The 18,809-nt window shown below is 40.7% G+C and overlaps 1 protein-coding gene across 7 annotated transcripts in view; it reads right to left on the reverse strand.

Moving 5' to 3' along the window:
- The window catches only part of Sorcs1 (sortilin related VPS10 domain containing receptor 1), a 497,667-nt gene that overhangs the window by 214,883 nt on the left and 263,975 nt on the right, over window positions 1-18,809 (reverse strand). For all 7 annotated transcript variants that reach the window (XM_075974357.1, XM_075974356.1, XM_075974359.1 and 4 more), the window contains exon 3: window positions 15,485-15,584. In XM_075974357.1, the coding sequence (XP_075830472.1) occupies window positions 15,485-15,584 (100 nt within the window). The remainder of the gene's footprint in view (window positions 1-15,484; window positions 15,585-18,809) is intronic.

An 18,809-nucleotide genomic window follows, 5' to 3' on the forward strand; every position in this document is an offset into this window, starting at 1 on the left:
AGTTAAGCACCAAACCAGAACAGGGAATTATGCCCAGACATAAAGATGGTGAATTAGAGAAGACTCATTCTGTTCATCTCTCTGCTAAGAAAAATCTTTCATGGTCACGGTTTGCAACTGTAAACTTAGAAACAGAGAGCAAATATGTCTTCTGGATTCCTTTCACCTTTTCACTCATTTACTCATTCATTTACCACTAGTGGCTATTAAGTTCTTCTCATAGGTCAATACTAGGGCTCGGAGTAAAGATGAATAGGGAGTCCTTCTCAGATCTCTGAAAAGCATCAGTCTCATCCTATGGAGCTGTTGTATTTTGAAGTAATGAGCAGGAGGCTGAATGGTATTACTTAAAACATGGCATACGTGTTGCCATTACTTTTTCCTGTGTGCTTTTTGTTTTATCTCAGACACTGCAACTCATATCTAAAACACGTGGTCTCTTGAGGAACGATGTATTTGCTTTAAAAATGCTAGTGAAAAGAGGCCCTCTCAGACATGCAAACCAGAGTACATTTTAAAAGCCATTAATTACAACTGTGGGAACACTAACCAGAAATGCAAAGACCTGTGTTCCAGTTCAAGATTGGTTACCCATGAAGCCTTGGGTATACTGAGCAATATCATAACCCTCTCTTACGTCACAGTAGTTTTGCAAGGATGTGATTATTGACCACACACACACACACACACACACACACACACACACACACACTTCTAATATTATCTTTTATGGCACTGTAAGCATATGAGGTGGTCTCATTATTTCTTGAGCAAATTAGGTGTCTTGTTATTTATTCTCCCTTTGACATAAAGAATGTTAGGGGAGAAAACTCATGGAAGAAGAGAAATAAGAAAGGAAAGCAAGCAGGGAAGTCGCAAGCTGAACAGTTGCAGATGGGTAATAGCCCATTTTTGCACAGCTTTCAACCACATATTTATTTCAAATGTCATTGTGATTCCCATGAGTTAGGTTTGTATAGGAAGAACATAATGAATCCTGAGCAAAATTCTGTATTCATAATAAATAGAACCAAATGGTTTGGGCTTCATAATCTTGTCAACTTTACCACAAGTATGTCACTAGTTTCATTGGTCATTGGGTAATAGAATGCTGACCAAGAGTCTCCAGGGATCTGGCCAGGTTCTTGTTGAGTTCGGCTCCCAGTGTCTCACACCAAAGCTTGTGAGTTGGGAAAAATTGAATGTTTGTGGCCCCTGGGAAATTTTGGACCCTCTTGGAAATATAATCTTTGCAAGTCTATAAAATTTCCAGTAGCAAAGCTGGGAGAATTTAACTGCAGGAAGCAATTTCTGTGCCGATCTAAGAACTGCTTATGGCTCTGATAGCTGTTGTGATCAGTGGAAGACCATCTCTCCACAGAAGAAGACAGTATCGTTCATCTGGCTTTTAACTTGCTTAGAACTAGGAAGCTAAACTGAACAGGGGAAGGCCAATTTCAAGCTCCATTTAAATTTAGTAAATTAGGATTTTCTTGACCCCATCCAAGCGTAGTCAGTCAGATTTGTTTGTGGACCACTGTGTTTATCCTATGGCTATGTACACCAAAATAATTTCATCACTAGAATTTAATTTCAAATCCAATTAAAATATTAGCAGCATCATACCTCCAGGAACAGAAGATGGAGGAGAAAATGTTAAGGAGTGGAAAGATGACTATGGGTAACACATCCCTTTTGGGATCCCTACATTAGCATTTTAAGGCTCTGGTTAGTCAGAGACTCCACTCTTCCTTCCATGATGTCCATGATCTTAAATAAATGACTTCAAGCTTTAAATATTCTTATCCCAAATCTGATGATGGTGAAGAATTTAAATTTGCTCCAAAGTCTTCCATACTAAAGGGTGCTAGACACTCACAGATTTTAACAAGGAGAAGGATCTGTGCTTTGCTTCCAGCACTTGGGGTCTTTGCCCTTTGTCAGGTTTCTATAGAATATGCTCAGCCAGGCCTAGCTCCAAATGACCCTGCAATTAGCCTCACATCATCATGAAGTCACTAGAGAGCTGTGATGATTGAGTCTAGAATAAACCTATAGTAATGATGTTTCGGTTTTTTTTTTCTTATTTCCTTCATTTATTTAAGGCCTTCATTGAAGTGGAGTATTTAACCAAAACACTTTGATCACTGCCATGGTGGTCTGCCCCTTCTTTCTCCAGAGAAATAGGCTTCTTCATTGTTTGGAGAATTAGAGTAAGAACAGACTGAGAAGAATGCATCCCACCAGTTTCCCTGGGCTTTGAGCCAGAATTACATGGAGTACCAAGCCCTGCAGGGGCAAGAAGCAATTGATTTTAATTGGTGCCTAGGGGTGAAGGTCACCTCTCTCGGAACAATGGGCATCTATGGTCATAAGTGACAGAGTCTTCTGTGGGAGTGTGCAAATGTCAGCAATGAACTTTCAAGTGGAAGAGCAGAGGCTATGTGCCAACAGAACAGAGGCGGCATTAGGCAGTGGGCTTCTCCACCCGAATCTTTTGGTTAAATAATGTCCTAATAAGGCACGCAAGGTCAGCATCCACAAACACCCTATGTGACACAAATCCAGATAAAAGTAGCGACATCCCAGGGAACTTTCTTCCTCGTGATCCAACATCTCGTTCCCCAGGACAAATTTGGCTCTTTTCTTTGGAATTAAAATAGTGCACTTCTGTGGGTTAAGTTCAATGGGCTTTATTCCTAAGAAAAGCTGCCCCCATCCAGTGAAAAGTATGTTTGCTGATAGAGGAAAAAAATACAAGCATTTAAGTTGCAGTTGTTGTCATTTTCTGGAAATGTGATCTCTTTTGGGAAAGCACTGGAAAGGAAGATCGGGCGCTTGGCGCTGCCCCACTACAGACCCTCTCAACCCCTCACAGATGCTTGGCTTTCTTTCACTGCTGTGTTTCAATCCATCATTCTCATGTTCTCCCTTTCCCAATGCTTACCCACAACCCTGACCCAGGATGCCTCCTCGTCATTTAATAGGCTGGCGAAGACTATATCTTCTAAATCAACTGTAAGCACAAAAATGACCTACCAAAGAATAGAGCAAGATTATCCCAATCTGTAAAAAAATTATATAGTCTTATAACAGGGCATGGAGCCCTGTTAATATACTTCAGAATCTCTACAGTCCTCCAGTCAAAAATATTGCTTTCATTAAATTACGTCTTTCCTATTTTCAATGACCATGTGTTCTAGTTTCTTTTCTGTTGCTTCGAGGATCATTATGACAAAAAGCAATTTAGGGGAGTACAGGGCTTATTTCATCTTTGAGGCTGCATATTCCATCACTGAGCGATATTAGGGTAGAAACTAGAAAGAGAAACATGGCGAAAAGTTGATTGTTGGCTTGCTCACAGTGGTTCATGCTTAAACAGCTTTTTCATACAGCCTAGGGCCACCTAGCCAGGAAATAGTGCTGTCCCACAGTGATTATTGGTAATAACTTGTTATTTTTAATAATCATTTGATTATTAACTAATTAGTAAACAAGATAATCCTCCGCAGATATGTTAATGGGTCAATATTACCTAAGTAATTCTTCAGTTGAGGCTTCTCTTCACAGATGAACTTATGCTGTGTCAAGTTGGTACTTAAAGCAAACTAAGAGACCGTGTCTCAGCCACCTTCTTCGCTGACTAAGTGAAACCTCTCATGATGACTTCATGGCAATTCTAGCTTAAACCCCCCCTCCAAATTCTTAGGGCCCTTATCATGGTATCCATCATCTTGTACAATGTAATTGCATTCTTGCAATGAGAAAGTAAACTCCATAAGATCACTGAGGAGTAAGGGTCCACATATCTTATGTTTACATTCATTTAATCTTTCAAAAGTTCTGAAAAGAATTAGGCATAAATATGTGCCATTTTTTTGTTCTTCGTACTTTATTTTCAAAGCTCACCAATGGTTTTAACTAATGAGTTACTTAAGGTAAATGGTAAATATATCAAATCTATAAGAAGATGATTTTAAGATCTATTAGTTCAATATAATGTGAGCCTTATCTGTTTCCTCATTTTATATTCAACACAGTATAAAAGCTTGCAAAGTTAGAAATAAATTTCATTATTACATTAGACTTATAATTCAAATGCTCATGAAGATATGTTGGGGAGGTCCAATTAGTCATAATGGTTAAATGGTAATGGAAATTAGCATGTTCTAAATCTCAAAATAGACATTGAAAATTGCAAATCATTCCAAGCTATCTATGGTTTTCTGAGAACATCATTTTCTTGCAGCACATGCACTAAAAGTTTTCATCTTCTTTTTCGTTCTCTTCTGACAAATATTTGCATCTCTGTGAAAAATTCTTGGCAGCTCCAGGGACAGTGCTGTGTGTCCACAGCTATTATAACATGTAAGTGCTGCACTGGAATTGACTGTATGTTTTCCTTACCAGTCTGTATGATCTTTAAGAGCTAAAATGATGTCATATGTTTCCCTTTTAGGTCATTTTGTGAGTACAAAATAGATATATTTTAACTATTGAATGACAAATGACAAAGCATACCAGTACAACAAATAAACAAAATAACAAGATTAACATTTTCTAGATGCTTATTATGTTCAGGTCCACTGCTTGATTTGGATCTTGCCCCATTTTCTTTAGAACGTTGACACAATTACTGCATTTTACTTTAAAGAGTAGAAAAAATATCACTGAAAAGTTCAAAGCAAACCAGTCAATAAATAAAACCTTGTCCAGGAGAATCAAGCTAAAACATGGATGGGTTAGCTGGAATGCAAAGCCAGAAAGTCTCCTCATGGTCCACTCTAGTTACCTATTACCCCAAGACTAATAAAGGCACTGAGTTGATATACATGGCTAACTTCAAATAAAGCACACCTTCACAGTGATGGGACGCACACAGATAATGTATGTTCTGTGCAGAAACATGAGGAGAAATGGGGATCACATTTAAGGAGACAGCATTCATAGGTCAGAAGCTCGTAGGGAAAAGCCCCAGTTATATTTGGATCTGCATATGGGGGGCCACGGAGACCCTATATCTAGGTCTGCCACAGCCCCACGCTTGAAACATAATTGTGCTCTTCTTCCTCACAAACCAGTTTCAGAATCAGCCACCGACATCATTTACCCGTTTGCAGCCACTTGGGAAGAACAAGAGATAAGGGTAAATTGTCCTCCCTCTGAAAGCCTTCGTAAGTTCTTGCTAAATTAGCCCTCCCTCCTCTAGACATCTCAGGGGACCTTAGCTTCTACTGCTGAGAACATTACTCTTCCAGGGCTTCTGCTTCCACCCATTGACCTGGGCACACTCGGTGCTCACTTTCACTGCTACCGTGCTCACTTTCACTGATACTGTGCTCACTTTCACTGATACTGTGTTCACTTTCACTGCTACTGTGTCAACTTTCACTGCTACTGTGCTCGCTTTCACGGCTACTGTGCTCACTTTCACTGCTACTGTGCTCACTTTCACTGCTACTGTGTTCACTTTCACTGCTACTGTGTTCACTTTCACTGCTACTGTGTTCACTTTCACAGCTACTGTGTTCACTTTCACTGCTACTGTGCTCACTTTCACTGCTACTGTGTTCACTTTCACTGCTACTGTGCTCACTTTCACTGCTACTGTGTCCACTTTCACTGCTACTGTGCTCACTTTCACTGCTACTGTGTCCACTTTCACTGCTACTGTGCTCACTTTCACTGCTACTGTGTTCACTTTCACTGCTACTGTGCTCACTTTCACTGCTACTGTGCTCACTTTCACTGCTACTGTGCTCACTTTCACTGCTACTGTGCTCACTTTCACTGCTACTGTGCTCACTTTCACTGCTACCGTGCTCACTTTCACTGCTACTGTGTCAACTTTCACTGCTACTGTGTCAACTTTCACTGCTACTGTGTCAACTTTCACTGCTACTGTGTTCACTTTCACTGCTACCGTGCTCACTTTCACTGCTACTGTGTCAACTTTCACTGCTACCGTGCTCACTTTCACTGCTACTGTGTCAACTTTCACTGCTACTGTGCTCACTTTCACTGCTACTGTGTCAACTTTCACGGCTACTGTGCTCACTTTCACTGCTACTGTGCTCACTTTCACTGCTACTGTGTTCACTTTCACTGCTACTGTGTTCACTTTCACAGCTACTGTGCTCACTTTCGCTGCTACTGTGTTCACTTTCACTGCTACTGTGCTCACTTTCACTGCTACTGTGTTCACTTTCACTGCTACTGTGCTCACTTTCACTGCTACTGTGCTCACTTTCACTGCTACTGTGTCAACTTTCACAGCTACTGTGTCAACTTTCACTGCTACTGTGCTCACTTTCACTGCTACTGTGTCAACATTCACTGCTACTGTGTTCACTTTCACTGCTACTGTGCTCACTTTCACTGCTACTGTGCTCACTTTCACTGCTACTGTGTCAACTTTCACTGCTACTGTGTCAACTTTCACTGCTACTGTGTCAACTTTCACTGCTACCGTGCTCACTTTCACTGCTACCGTGCTCACTTTCACTGCTACTGTGCTCACTTTCACTGCTACTGTGCTCACTTTCACTGCTACTGTGTCAACTTTCACTGCTACTGTGTCAACTTTCACTGCTACTGTGTCAACTTTCACTGCTACTGTGTCAACTTTCACTGCTACTGTGTTCACTTTCACTGCTACTGTGTTCACTTTCACTGCTACTGTGTCAACTTTCACTGCTACTGTGTTCACTTTCACTGCTACTGTGTTCACTTTCACTGCTACTGTGCTCACTTTCACTGCTACTGTGTCAACTTTTACTGCTACTGTGCTCACTTTCACTGCTACTATGTTCACTTTCACTGCTACTGTGCTCACTTTCACTGCTACTGTGTCAACTTTCACTGCTACTGTGTCAACTTTCACTGCTACTGTGTTATTTATTGTCTTCACTTTCATTATTATTGCATCACTCCAGTTCTTTGCAACTAGCTCTGCCAATTTCCTTCTTAGCTCCTCCCAACTATGCCTTATGGGCCACACCTGTTCTCTGGGAGAGCTGTGTGTAATCAGAGTGTTTTCTTTTTCCCACTCTTTACTTTTCAGACGCATCCACACTGTCCTTTCTCCACCACAGGCATGCTCTGGCAGATACTTCCAATCATGATGATGTGCAGTAGTCTAGTCCCCTTCACAATAAACATAGTTGTTGGTGATCAAATTAGATAATTCTGCTAAGCACTGCATTGTATACTCTCCCCTGAAGGCCTTTTAGCTCTGAATATCTAAGCTTGTTTCATTATCCTGCAAGCTATAGTGCTTTCATTCTGCCAAATTTATTTCAAATACTTGAAATATTAGGAGACGAGATGCACATTAGTGGTCAGGAGCCAGTCAGTCAGGAAAATGCGTGTCTAGAGGAACAATGAGATAAACTTTCAAAGGAAGACTTCAAGAGAAAGGACAGGTCAACAGCAGCAACAAAAATGTTTCAATAGAAAATCCATTTAGACCCTGAGGTTGCAGGTAGTCACTTAATTTCTCCAGGACAGAGGAAGTGGTTTCATAAAAGATTCCTCCACATTGACTCTCTTTGATTGACAGCATCACAACAATGCTTGGGGCAGCTCTCCTACATTAGAGGGAGGCATCCCCACCCAGGTCAATATGGCAGATTTCCTACAGTGGTAGCCTTTCCTTTTTATTCATCATGAGAACAGCCCAGGTTACTTACTAGAAACAAAAATGTTCCTGAAACAGAATGCCAAACACTGGGTGATGGAAACCCTGGAGAAGCCACAGGGAGTATACAGGTAGCAAACAGATCAGAACGTTGAAAATAACTCTAACCATTTTCCACAGTGGAGCATAACTTGCACCAGAAATAATGCATCTGACCTTCATAAAATGGTAATGGATGGGCTTTTAACAGGAGGGCAGCCAGACTAGAGCAAACAAGGGCTCTAATAAGGACAGATGATGAGGCAAAAATAAATAAAGAAGTAGCAAGATAAAGAAGAAAATAAGAGCTGCTTCACAAAAGAACAAAGAGATTGCTGTAGTCATGGGAAATGGTCAGATTCTGCCGGGTGTCTCTACTTTTATGGTGACAATTTAGTCACTTTGTGCTATCTAACTTCCAAGATCTACTCAGAAATATAAAACTTTGCAGTTTCCAGGAAAGTTTATTTCATAAAGTTTACAAGAGACTTATCTAGGTTTCATTATTTTCACTAACATTATTTGTTAAAGTAATGCAAAAACATAAGTTTTTAGGTTTTATAAAGATTATCTAAACTTTTCTTGATCATCAGTTGATGTGGGAGGGCTTGGCCCACTATGAGTGGCCCATTCCCTGGTCTTGTGGTCCTGGGCTGTATAATAAAGTTAGCTAAACACAGTTTTTGAGTGGGTAAGTAAGTAACCTTGCTTCAACGTTTCTGCTTGGTGATCCGGCTTAAGTTTATAAAGAGTTAAGTCCTCCGCTTCCAGCCATGATTTCTAGCCCTGACATTCCTCTGTGATAGACTCCAATTGGGAAGCTTAAAAAAGTCTTCTCTTCTCCTTCATTCTTTTGGTTTTGGTATTTGGCACTGTGATCAAATGTATTTATATTTATAAAAATACTGAGCATTAGTTTTAGAAACATTGTTTTTAATTTTTAAAACAGTGGTTTTACTAACATTTTATTTATGAATGTCAATAAAAGTGCTTTATTTTATGCAAAATAGTGGCTGTTGCAGATACACAGAGACAGTGGTATCCAACATCAGGTGTGTGTGTGTGTGTGTGTGTGTGTGTGTGTACATGTGTTGTGCTTGTGTACACATGTGTGAATGTTCCTTTCTATCTATGTTCTTCAGAGCCTGGGAGCTCCCTAGGGCCACATTGGAGTGATCGGGATCCTGAAACTCTGGCCCTGCTTCAAAGAGTGCACCCTGCAATTCCAATGCAGCTTGTTTAAAACCTAGAAGTGTGGGAACCTCTTAGAAAATCACTGACAGTTCAAACAGGAAAAAGAAGTACACATACACACAAACACACTTCCTTAGATTTTATCTTTTTAGTGCACAAGAAGAAAGTGTTCAATGAACTGGAACAGTATAAACACTTAGATGTAACCAGGAGGAATCAAAAGAGATGGTCTTTGCCTTCAGCGATAGCAGCTCAAGTTAGGTGGAGGCTAGCAAGCCCTTATTCACTGAAATAAAGTCACTTTCATTGAAGTTTTGAAAATGCCACTTCCATTCTGCTCTGAGTTCATGCACCACAGCACTTCTTTATGAATGAAATTCATACCCTTTTCAGAAGATTATAGGAAAACGGGCGAGCTTGTGTACAAAGAGACAGAAAGAGAGTCAGGGCGGAGTGAGCAAGTGATGCGTGCCCACCGAGGGAACTGTCGCAGAGCGCTTTGATGTGTTATACAATGCTCTAGTTCCTCTTGGCCTCTCCAGATCATTTGGACTGAGCACTATGCAAAGTCCTGGCATTTTAAAGATTAATCATGCTCTTCTTAGTTAGAAAAAAATACAATTATCTGTCATGGCCTAGAAATGACTAAAACCTATGGGGACTTTCTGTTGCTGCTGTTTATCCACTTCAAAGGGAAATTAGTTAAGGCTGTCTTCACAGGGCACTGCCTGTTACAACAGGAGTCCAACATTCAACACAAGTTTAAGGCATGTCGTCAGCCATGGGCTGAGCACCTACTGGTATACATCGAGAGTTATGCCATCATGTGGGACAGTAGAAGGGTGATCAGCGCTATCCGTGTCATCCAGGACCTCCCGTTCTAAAGGGGAGTTTAGGCACAGCACAGACTCTCTGGGCCAGTATTATCACACACAAAAAAGTGGCATTTAATATTTTTTCCAAGGTCCCACAATCTTTGCTTTTCTTTTGCCTGATACATAAAAGTCTCTAAACTACTTACGAGGATTTCCGTTTTTGTAGCCATTAAATAAATGAGTAGTTATTGGAAATCGCCTTCTTTTAAGATCTGGTGCAACAAGAGATTCCTTCAGCAATAAATTTGGAGATTTTACCAATCCTCCCTTTCTCCTGACGCCCAAGGCACACACATGGCCTGTAGACCATCTAAACAAATGATATACATAATTAAGAAGACTGGGTCAGGGGGAGAGGCTCGGAGAGTCAATCATCAAACACTAATTTAGAAAGTGCCACATGCAGCTTGGTGATTAAAACCTAAACATCTGGAAAAAATGCAAACACTGTTTAATGCTGGCAGGTACCAAGAGACTAGCGAGGATGATCAATGTGTTCTGGGGACCAAGGGTCCTATTTATAGGGTGAAAGCCCTTAGAAGAATCTCTCAGCAGGCCTAATATTAATTAAGGTGTGATAACAGAAAAGAGAAATAGTAGGGACACAAAAGTGACACAAGAAATAAAATTCTAACGCTGTCTTGGTTTTTTTTAAAGTCTCTGCAAGGAACACTGTGCAAAGATCGCAAGATTGTAGCGACTAAATGAACTGACTTTAGCAAGATAAAATTAAACTAGATTTTTTTCCCCTCTTTTTTGCTTCCATGTAGGTTGTAGCTTTAATCCCTGAGGATGCTACACACACTTCTGAAGGGAGGGCAGCCAGAGTTGGTTGGCAATAAAGACAACTATTACTGATAAATAAGGCAAAGCACACAGGCGTTTTACTTTTTACGCAGAATGAAAATAAACGTTGGGAGAGAATTTAAAAGTAGAGCAGAGATTGCAAGATTGCTTCGGGGTTGCCTTTTATTCGTGAATATTAGCTCTCCCCATCATCCTCTGAACCACAGCTGTTCCTTTCAGGTATGAGTTCACCCATTCTCCTAGCAGACTGCATGTGTAACCTAGAAACCTCTGTAGACACGAACTACAAGGGATTTTATCTGAACTGGATGTAAGGAAGTGTTCCCCTGTAGAGATGGGTGGCAGGCAGTTACCCTGGCTCTCCTCTGGCTCTGGGGCCCATTCAGCCTTGCCCTTTGAGACCACCGCATATAGCAGAGACTAAATGCAAGATTCTTCCTAAAGCACATATGCATGAGCCATCATCTTACTTAGGGGCAGGATTTCTGTGCCTCTTAGACAAGATATCGTAAACTAACATATGATGTGGTGACAGGGTTTTGTTTGCTTGTTTGTTTTTGTTTTTCGAGACAGGGTTTTTCTGTAGTTTTGGAGCTTGTCCTGGAACTAGCTCTGTAGACCAGGCTGGCCTTGAACTCACAGAGATCCGCCTCCCTCTGCCTCCCAAGTGCTCCGATTAAAGGCGTGCGCCACCACTGCCTGGCAATAGTTTTACTATATCAGACATATCTAAGGAAATCTTTTGTCACTTATCTTAAACAACAAAGAAGCAGACCATGTTTGATCGTCAATTTAAAGTGTAAATAGGGTCTGTTTTATTTCCGGTCTCTGATCCTAGTGATGCCCTGAACCAGCTATCTGCAAAGCAAGGGCTTGATGCCCACTGTTTGAGACGCGATGATTAAAGAACTGCTCTCGTCCTCACAAACAACTAAAAATAGCACGAGAACGTGAAGACAAACAGGTCTCTGAGAACACAGACAGCCATGCAGAATTTGTCTGCTTTATTTCAATTGTTCCTACGGATGCAAAACGCAGAGGGGAAGATCTGGACGTGAGAAGCTCACTTGTCAGACAGCACACTGGAGAGCTGAAAGACTTAATAACATCTTTTATACGCGTCTCCTTTTCACTGGAGAACTTCATGAATCCTGAGCTGAAGAAAGCTCGAGCGCCTTTGTCCTGCATAACTAATAAACCAGATGATGGGCTGGCTCCTCCTTGCTTCACATCAACCTTAGATTTTGGGAAAATATGTTCTCATTGTAAGGTGTGGCAGAGGTATTATCTCGTTGGTTCAAATGTCTTCATATCAGTAGGTATATATTTCACAGTGATGAATTTTCTTCGAGGCAGAAAAACCGTATCTAAATACATTGCTATACCAACTTTATTGATTTTCTTTGAACCACTGCAAGCAACATCCATCATCTTCCAATATGTCTTAAGTCTGCCAGAACCTCAGTGGCCCTGAAGGTTTCATTTACTTTGGGAAGCCTTGGTTTAGGTTTACTCAGGAACACTGTGAGTCAAACATCACTGGACCGACCTACATGTAGGAAGCATCAGTCCTGGAGAAGCTGTTCTCTCGTGGCCATGAAGGGTCAGTTCCCCTTTTCTAGAAATAGGCTTTTCCAAGCATCAATTCAGCACATCTAGATGTCCCTGGCCAGGTGTTCAGTGTGAAGTGAATGGTCAGTACAGGTCAACCATGCACCCCATTGATATAAATTCACTTGGCAGACTGGATTTCATAGTAGCTTTTTGTATAGCTCTTTGTGTCCCCCACTTTAACCTTTCTTTTTTTTCAGTTTTAATTTATCTTTAATGATTCAAGAAAGAAATCATTTAAAAAATCATATGTAAAACTGAGATGAATATCAGGAGACATCACGATGAACTGAACTTTTCCTTTTATTTATTAAAAAAATACCAATCCAAATTCCCACTCCCTCCCCTCCTCCCATTCCCTCCACACACCCTCCTACCCCACCCCCTCCAATCCTAAGAAAGGGCAAGGCACATTGCCCTGTAGGAGGTCCAAAGCCATCCCTACTACATCTAGGCTGAGCAAGGTATACATCCCAAAGAGAATAGGATCCCAAAAAGCCAGTATATTCCCCAGACAAGTCCCAGTGCCACTGCGAGTGGCCCCTCAGTCTGCCCCAGCCATACAACTGTCAACCATATTCAGAGGGACTAGCTTGATTCTAACTGAGGGGACCTAAGAGGTGAACGAACAGCCATATGGCCAGATGTCCCACTCTCTAGGACCTCCCCAGCAGGAAGAAACCTAGGGCCCCTTCCCAAACTCCCTTTGCTTTTCTAGACAGGCATCAGGGAGTTTCCTGCTGCTAGGCTTCCCCCCAAAACCATCCAGTCCCTATCCAAACAGCAAGCTACACCTGGCCCCCTTTAGCCTCTCTTGTCTCCAGTAGCTCATCTGGGTCTGAGGGCCACACTGAATCTGGCTCCTAAAAACAGCCTTGGTTTGGAGATTGTGACCATGCATGCAGCATCTGCAGAAATTTCTGCGATCATTATTTGCAATCTTAAAAATCATGCACATTTCAAATACCATTAATAAAGCTGAAACTATCACTGGGAAGGATCTGTTCAAAGGGCTCTTTCAGCTGTAAATTCACATCTTTCCTATAACATGTTACAGATATAAAGGATTTGCCCAAATCAACTGCCAGGGAGAAATATATTTAAGGCAGGGACAGTGATTGTTCACTTATCTTAGTTCAAGATGTGTTTTCAACTAAACATCACAGTGGCTTTTTCCACTACGGCATGGGATCTTGGGATTTGGGGTGCAGGCTTTTTCTCTTTTGTTTACTTGTTGCACTGGTGACATCATGCTAGGGTGGAGGTCAGAGGACAGCTGTCTTCTCCTTGAGCACCTGTGTTCCAGGTGTGAGGTTTGACAGCAAGCACCGCTACCCACCGAGCTGTCACACTGCCCTTATCTCTCACTTCAAACTCCATTGCCTAGAATACAGTTTATTGATTGTTAAATTAAATTTATTAAAAAGGTGAATCCGAACTAAAATCAATAAAGGAGATAAGAATCAATTTAAAGCCAGAAAACAACTAAATCTAATTATAAAACTGAAGGCTAGAAATTCAGCTCCATATCCTAAGGCTGCATACAGCAGATCAAAATTGTTTAGATGAAATTATTGATGATGGCCCAGCAGCTAGTCAATAAGCAATAAGCTGAGGGGATAGCTCTCATACTGAACTATGCTGTCCAATTCTGTGATCCAAAATGCAGCTATGAAAATATAAATTAATTACAATTAAATAGAGTTTAACATTCAGCTCCTTCTCGGTTATTTTAGTCACATTTAAAATACTCACCAGCCACAGGTTGCTAGTGTCTAACATACTAGGCAGCATAGAAGAATTTTCTGATTATCACAGAATGTTCTCCTGGACGTTCTTAATTACTGGGGATAATCACTACTATTACTCCCTATAATTTTATGAAGCAGGAGGAACAGGGTGGTAAGAAAGGGAAATGAAGTGCAAACATTGATTAAGTCTGTATTGCTTTGTGCTGAGCACTCGAAATATATAATTTTATACATGCCTTACATCTGTAGTTATGAGGCAAGTCCTATCGTTATCCCCACTTTAAGTCCAAGGCCACTCTGCTTTGGTAGATGAAGTCAGTCACCATATTTATCTGTTCAGTGCTGAGCTTAGATGAGTCTCCACTCGAGTCCCCTAAATGCAGAGTCTGAGCCCATCTGTGAATCTGCAGTTACTCGAGAGCTTGACAGGATAAGGGCCAGAGGGAACAGTAACTACAGTGGTGTTGGAAGTATGTGAGGTGCCTCATGAGATACCTGAGCCCTGATCCAGAGCAGCAGGAACGGAAGCAGGGCGGCACCTTTGGGATGCAGCTGGTGCTTTTGATATTATACTCATGTTGAGGATGGCAAACCAGAAGACAGGAAATGCTGAACATGCTATTGACAGCTCTGAGACAAAAGCCTGGATAACTGTGTTGCCAGGGTAACGAAACTAGTTTAGGGAACAATGATTGGCAACATTCTACTGTTTCTTGGTGGCCAATATCTGTTCTCCTAAGGGCAGGAAGCTTTGAGGTCACATGACAGAATTTGGGATGTGATAATACAAATTTGTAAAATGACTATGTAATTATAACATTTTTCTGCCTTTGAGACATTTGCCATTCACAGTGAAAGATTTTCTTCCTAGAACAATGCTTTCTGAAGGGATCACTCCACTTAGCAGCAGGAAACAGAGAGGACTAAGATAGTAGGACATTTGCAATTGCCAAGGAGGAAGCATAGGCCGTATAGCTGATGGTCTCGTGTAACTCTAAGATAAAAGCAAGGGATTTGTTTTCCCTGAACCTCAGTTTTATCATCTTAAATAGGGACGATGACTCTGAAGGCATTCTCCAGCTAAGATCTGTGAAGAGATTAAAGTCACCTCTCCAACAAATTTCGCTCTCTGCAGCATGCTGTATTGTGACATTGTTGGGCAACCTGAACAAGCCTGAGAAATGAAACTTCTAGAATTTGCCTTCCCCAAAACTCTAGCTAATCTACGCATTCCATGCCAAGAGACAACAAGAGTGTGTGTTGAAACCTAGCCTTTTATTTGCCTCATTAAGAATTTTTCAAGGCTTGAGGCTTGCGAGCCAAGAATGTCTGCAGGACAGAAACCCTTGACACTGCCTTTCTTTAATGGCGACAGCAGGGCTGGCCCCACCCTGCAGTTTCACAGCTGCTTCTCAGGCACATTGCCACCATAGCAGCCAACAACTTCCTTTTACATCTCTTATCCTAGATTTCCTTTAATGGAATTTTAGGTAGCAAGAGTGGTTAGCCAAAGCAAGACAGAAGCCATATCAGTAATCAGTAGTAAGCTATATATATCCATGTCTTACCTTACGCTTGTTTGTCGGACACACATAGAGATAGCTCAGAATTGTCTTCAAGCCCACTTTGTCATTCAGCTTTTCATAGGTTGTCCCATAATCGGTTGACCTGTAATTCAAAAGATGCTTTAATGATCGCCGCAGTATACGTCACTTGGCTGCTTGTCAGTGTAATGCATGTTTTACATAGTAGAATGGCTCTCAGGAGGCTTCTAAATGATTCATGCAGTATATAATGACGCTTAATTATGTACACAGTTGCATCATGTGAGTGGTTAACATTTGCATTTAAATTGAATTGGTAAAAATTAAAACGCCATCCCTCGACTGCTCCTTAAAGAACGCACTTTGCATAATGGATGAGATTAATTCAAAAAGATTAAGAGATGAGGACGCCCTTTGAATTGGCCATAAAAATAAAAGCATTTTTAGTTAAATATGACAATTCTATACTTTTGCTTTCTCTCTCACACAGCGTAAAATCAGGGTGTCCGATTTGGCTACAACTCATGTTTTCATTCATGGTCATAGAATATAAGGGTTGCTAGTGCCCTCCAAGGTCATTTGGTCTTAGTCTCTTAGTCTCTGTGCATTATTTAAGAGCAAGGGAAATGTCCTCAGAAAGGTAAAATTTCACAACCTCCTTGACGCCCTTTCCTAATCCTAAGCTACATGACTTAGAAGGCATCAACTCTGGGCCCTGACGTTCTTGTAAAGTCCTGTCAGTATTTAACCATTTATCAACAAGCTATTAATTCAGAGAAAATAAAACAGACTGAATCATCTTTTTAAGGAAGGTCGACCTTGTAGCCTACAGCTCTAACTCCGTGGACTCCTCATAGATGGTACAGTCCAGGGGGGGGCTATCAGAGTTCAAATAAAGTGATCAATAACAGCTAAATGATCCATGCAAACAGAAGAGCTGATAAATGGGCTATTGAAAAATTTAATCCAGGTTCTTTCCCTCTGCTCTTGGTTGTTTTAATTTTACCTCAGCTTTTAAAAAATCATTATTGAAGAATATAGCTCTATAATTTCTTCTCAGCCTCTTTTTCTCACAAAGGAAGCTTACAGTGAAATCCATTGTATCATCTATATTTGTGGAGTTAATAAAATGGAGCAGACTCTGTACTCAGTTGCAGGATTAATATGGGGCTTTCACAAGCCTTCCAACTCACCCAGATAACAACAAAATAATGGGTATAATGTGTTGCGCACAATGATCAAAATACATATTAATAATACTCAGGGAGGAAAGTTTGGTTAATTTGAATCATTTTAATTCATTTTTGATGTTGATGACTCACAAACATCTCTGAGACATAGTAAGTGAAAGTGAAGAACGACGGATTAAGTGCCTCGTTCTCTTATGTTTAGAGCCAACTCTGGGCAGTAGGGAGATGCTCAATCAGGAAAGTGTTTGCCAATCATTTAACTCCAGCACCCGTGCAAAGTCAGGTCCTGGGTTACAGGCAGATCCCAGGAGATCCTGTCTATCCAGCATAGATGAAATTAGTTCCACACTCAGTTAGAGACCCTGCCTCAAAATATAAAGTAGAGGCAGACAGAGAAAAACACCTACTATTAATTTCTGGCTTCTACACACTCACACATGCATGCACACACCTGATCACATGCGTGGAAACACATGCATAGACCACACAAACCCACACAAAAATAACAAGATGGAAAGCAATTGAGAAGTCACTAGGTGCTGCTCTCTGGCCTTCACGTGAACACACATGTATGTGTACACTCACCACACACAAAGAGTGTACTCCAGACAAGGCACTAGATCCATAAACCTGCCGAAAGGTGTTACTAGAATAAGAGGTTTTTTGACTTGGTATGCAGGATAGTTCATCGGAAAATGTTACACAAATGATAAGTACCAAAAATCCAGGACTTTGTTTTTTTGGTTGTTGTTGTTTATAGTTTTTTAGTTGTTGAAAAAAATTTCTGCCTCCTCCCCGTTTCCCATTTCCCTCCCCCTCCTCCCACACATCGCCCCCTCCCCCCATTCCCCTCTTCCTCCCCCCTCCCCCGACTCCATTCCTCCTCCCTCTGGAGACTGAAGAGCAGTCCAGATTCCCTGCCCTGCAGGAAGTCCAAGGTCCTCCCACTTCTATCCAGGTCCAGGAAGGTAGGGTTTAGATAGCACACCACAGCATGGAGGAATGAGCATTGAACAAAACTACTTGAAAAAAATTGGACACTTTCAAAAGAGACGATTTCGAAAGGGGAAGTAGGCAAAATCTTAGGGACTAGAAATGAGCCTGCACAAACACAGTACATAACTGGTTTACTCAGGACCAGTATCCAGACCTCCACAGGCAGACAGGAATCCTCTTGACAACAAAGAATGCCACAATAGGCTTCAGAATTCATTTACCAAAAAAAAAAAAAAAAAAAAAAAGAAAGAAAGAAAGAAAGAAAAGATTTCTCTCATACCAAAGATTTTTCTCCTCAAGTTCCCACTCTATTATAGGACATGTGCTATTATTTTCAAAGAAATATTTAAGATTTCTTTCCTCACCCAGAACATGATCAATATTTAGATTTTCAATCATTTCCCTAGTCATCTTCAACTGGCATTTCTCCACTATGACTTCCTTGTCGCCTAGATTTTGTTACCTTGTTTCAACTCTGTATGTGTGTCTGTCTGTCTGTGTGCATGCACACACAAGTGCCTATGAGTGTTTTCACGTTTAAATATTATCCTAACATGAGATGTAATGGAGTGAGTAGCTCAGATTTATGTTGGCAAAATTCAGGAAAAAAAAAAAAAATATATATATATATATATATATATATATATATATATATATATATATGTTATTTATTGTCAGAGAAATACTTCATGTTCAAGAACAAAGAATAGAATCTTTCTGGGAGCTGGTGAGAAAGATGAAATGTGTAAATGTTAGTACATTAGTAAGTGTCACCTATTGACGATTGAAAATATAAAACTTCTCTGATGATGTAAAAGAGACTCAAATATTCTAACCCTAACCCTAAATACTGGAATAGGAGCTTAGAGAGGTGGTAGTGTACAATGGGTGGAACAAAAAGGTTATTTTTTTAAAAAAATAATAATTTCTGAACCAAAACATTCTACAACAGCATATAGAAAGTTCCTCTGGCAAAGCGCATGCAGGTGCTTATGTTTGTGTGCACAAGTGTATGCATACATGTGTTCCTCTATGTGCGAGTGTGTGCATTTGCCTGGGTATGTGCGTGTATGCTATGCATTTTTGCATGTGCATATTTATGCCTGGTGTTTGTATGTACATGTGTTTTCATGTGTGTCCATGTATATAAGTGTGGGAATATC

The sequence above is a fragment of the Microtus pennsylvanicus genome, chromosome 5, assembly GCF_037038515.1.
Source record: "Microtus pennsylvanicus isolate mMicPen1 chromosome 5, mMicPen1.hap1, whole genome shotgun sequence".
NCBI classification, from domain to species: Eukaryota; Metazoa; Chordata; class Mammalia; order Rodentia; family Cricetidae; genus Microtus; species Microtus pennsylvanicus.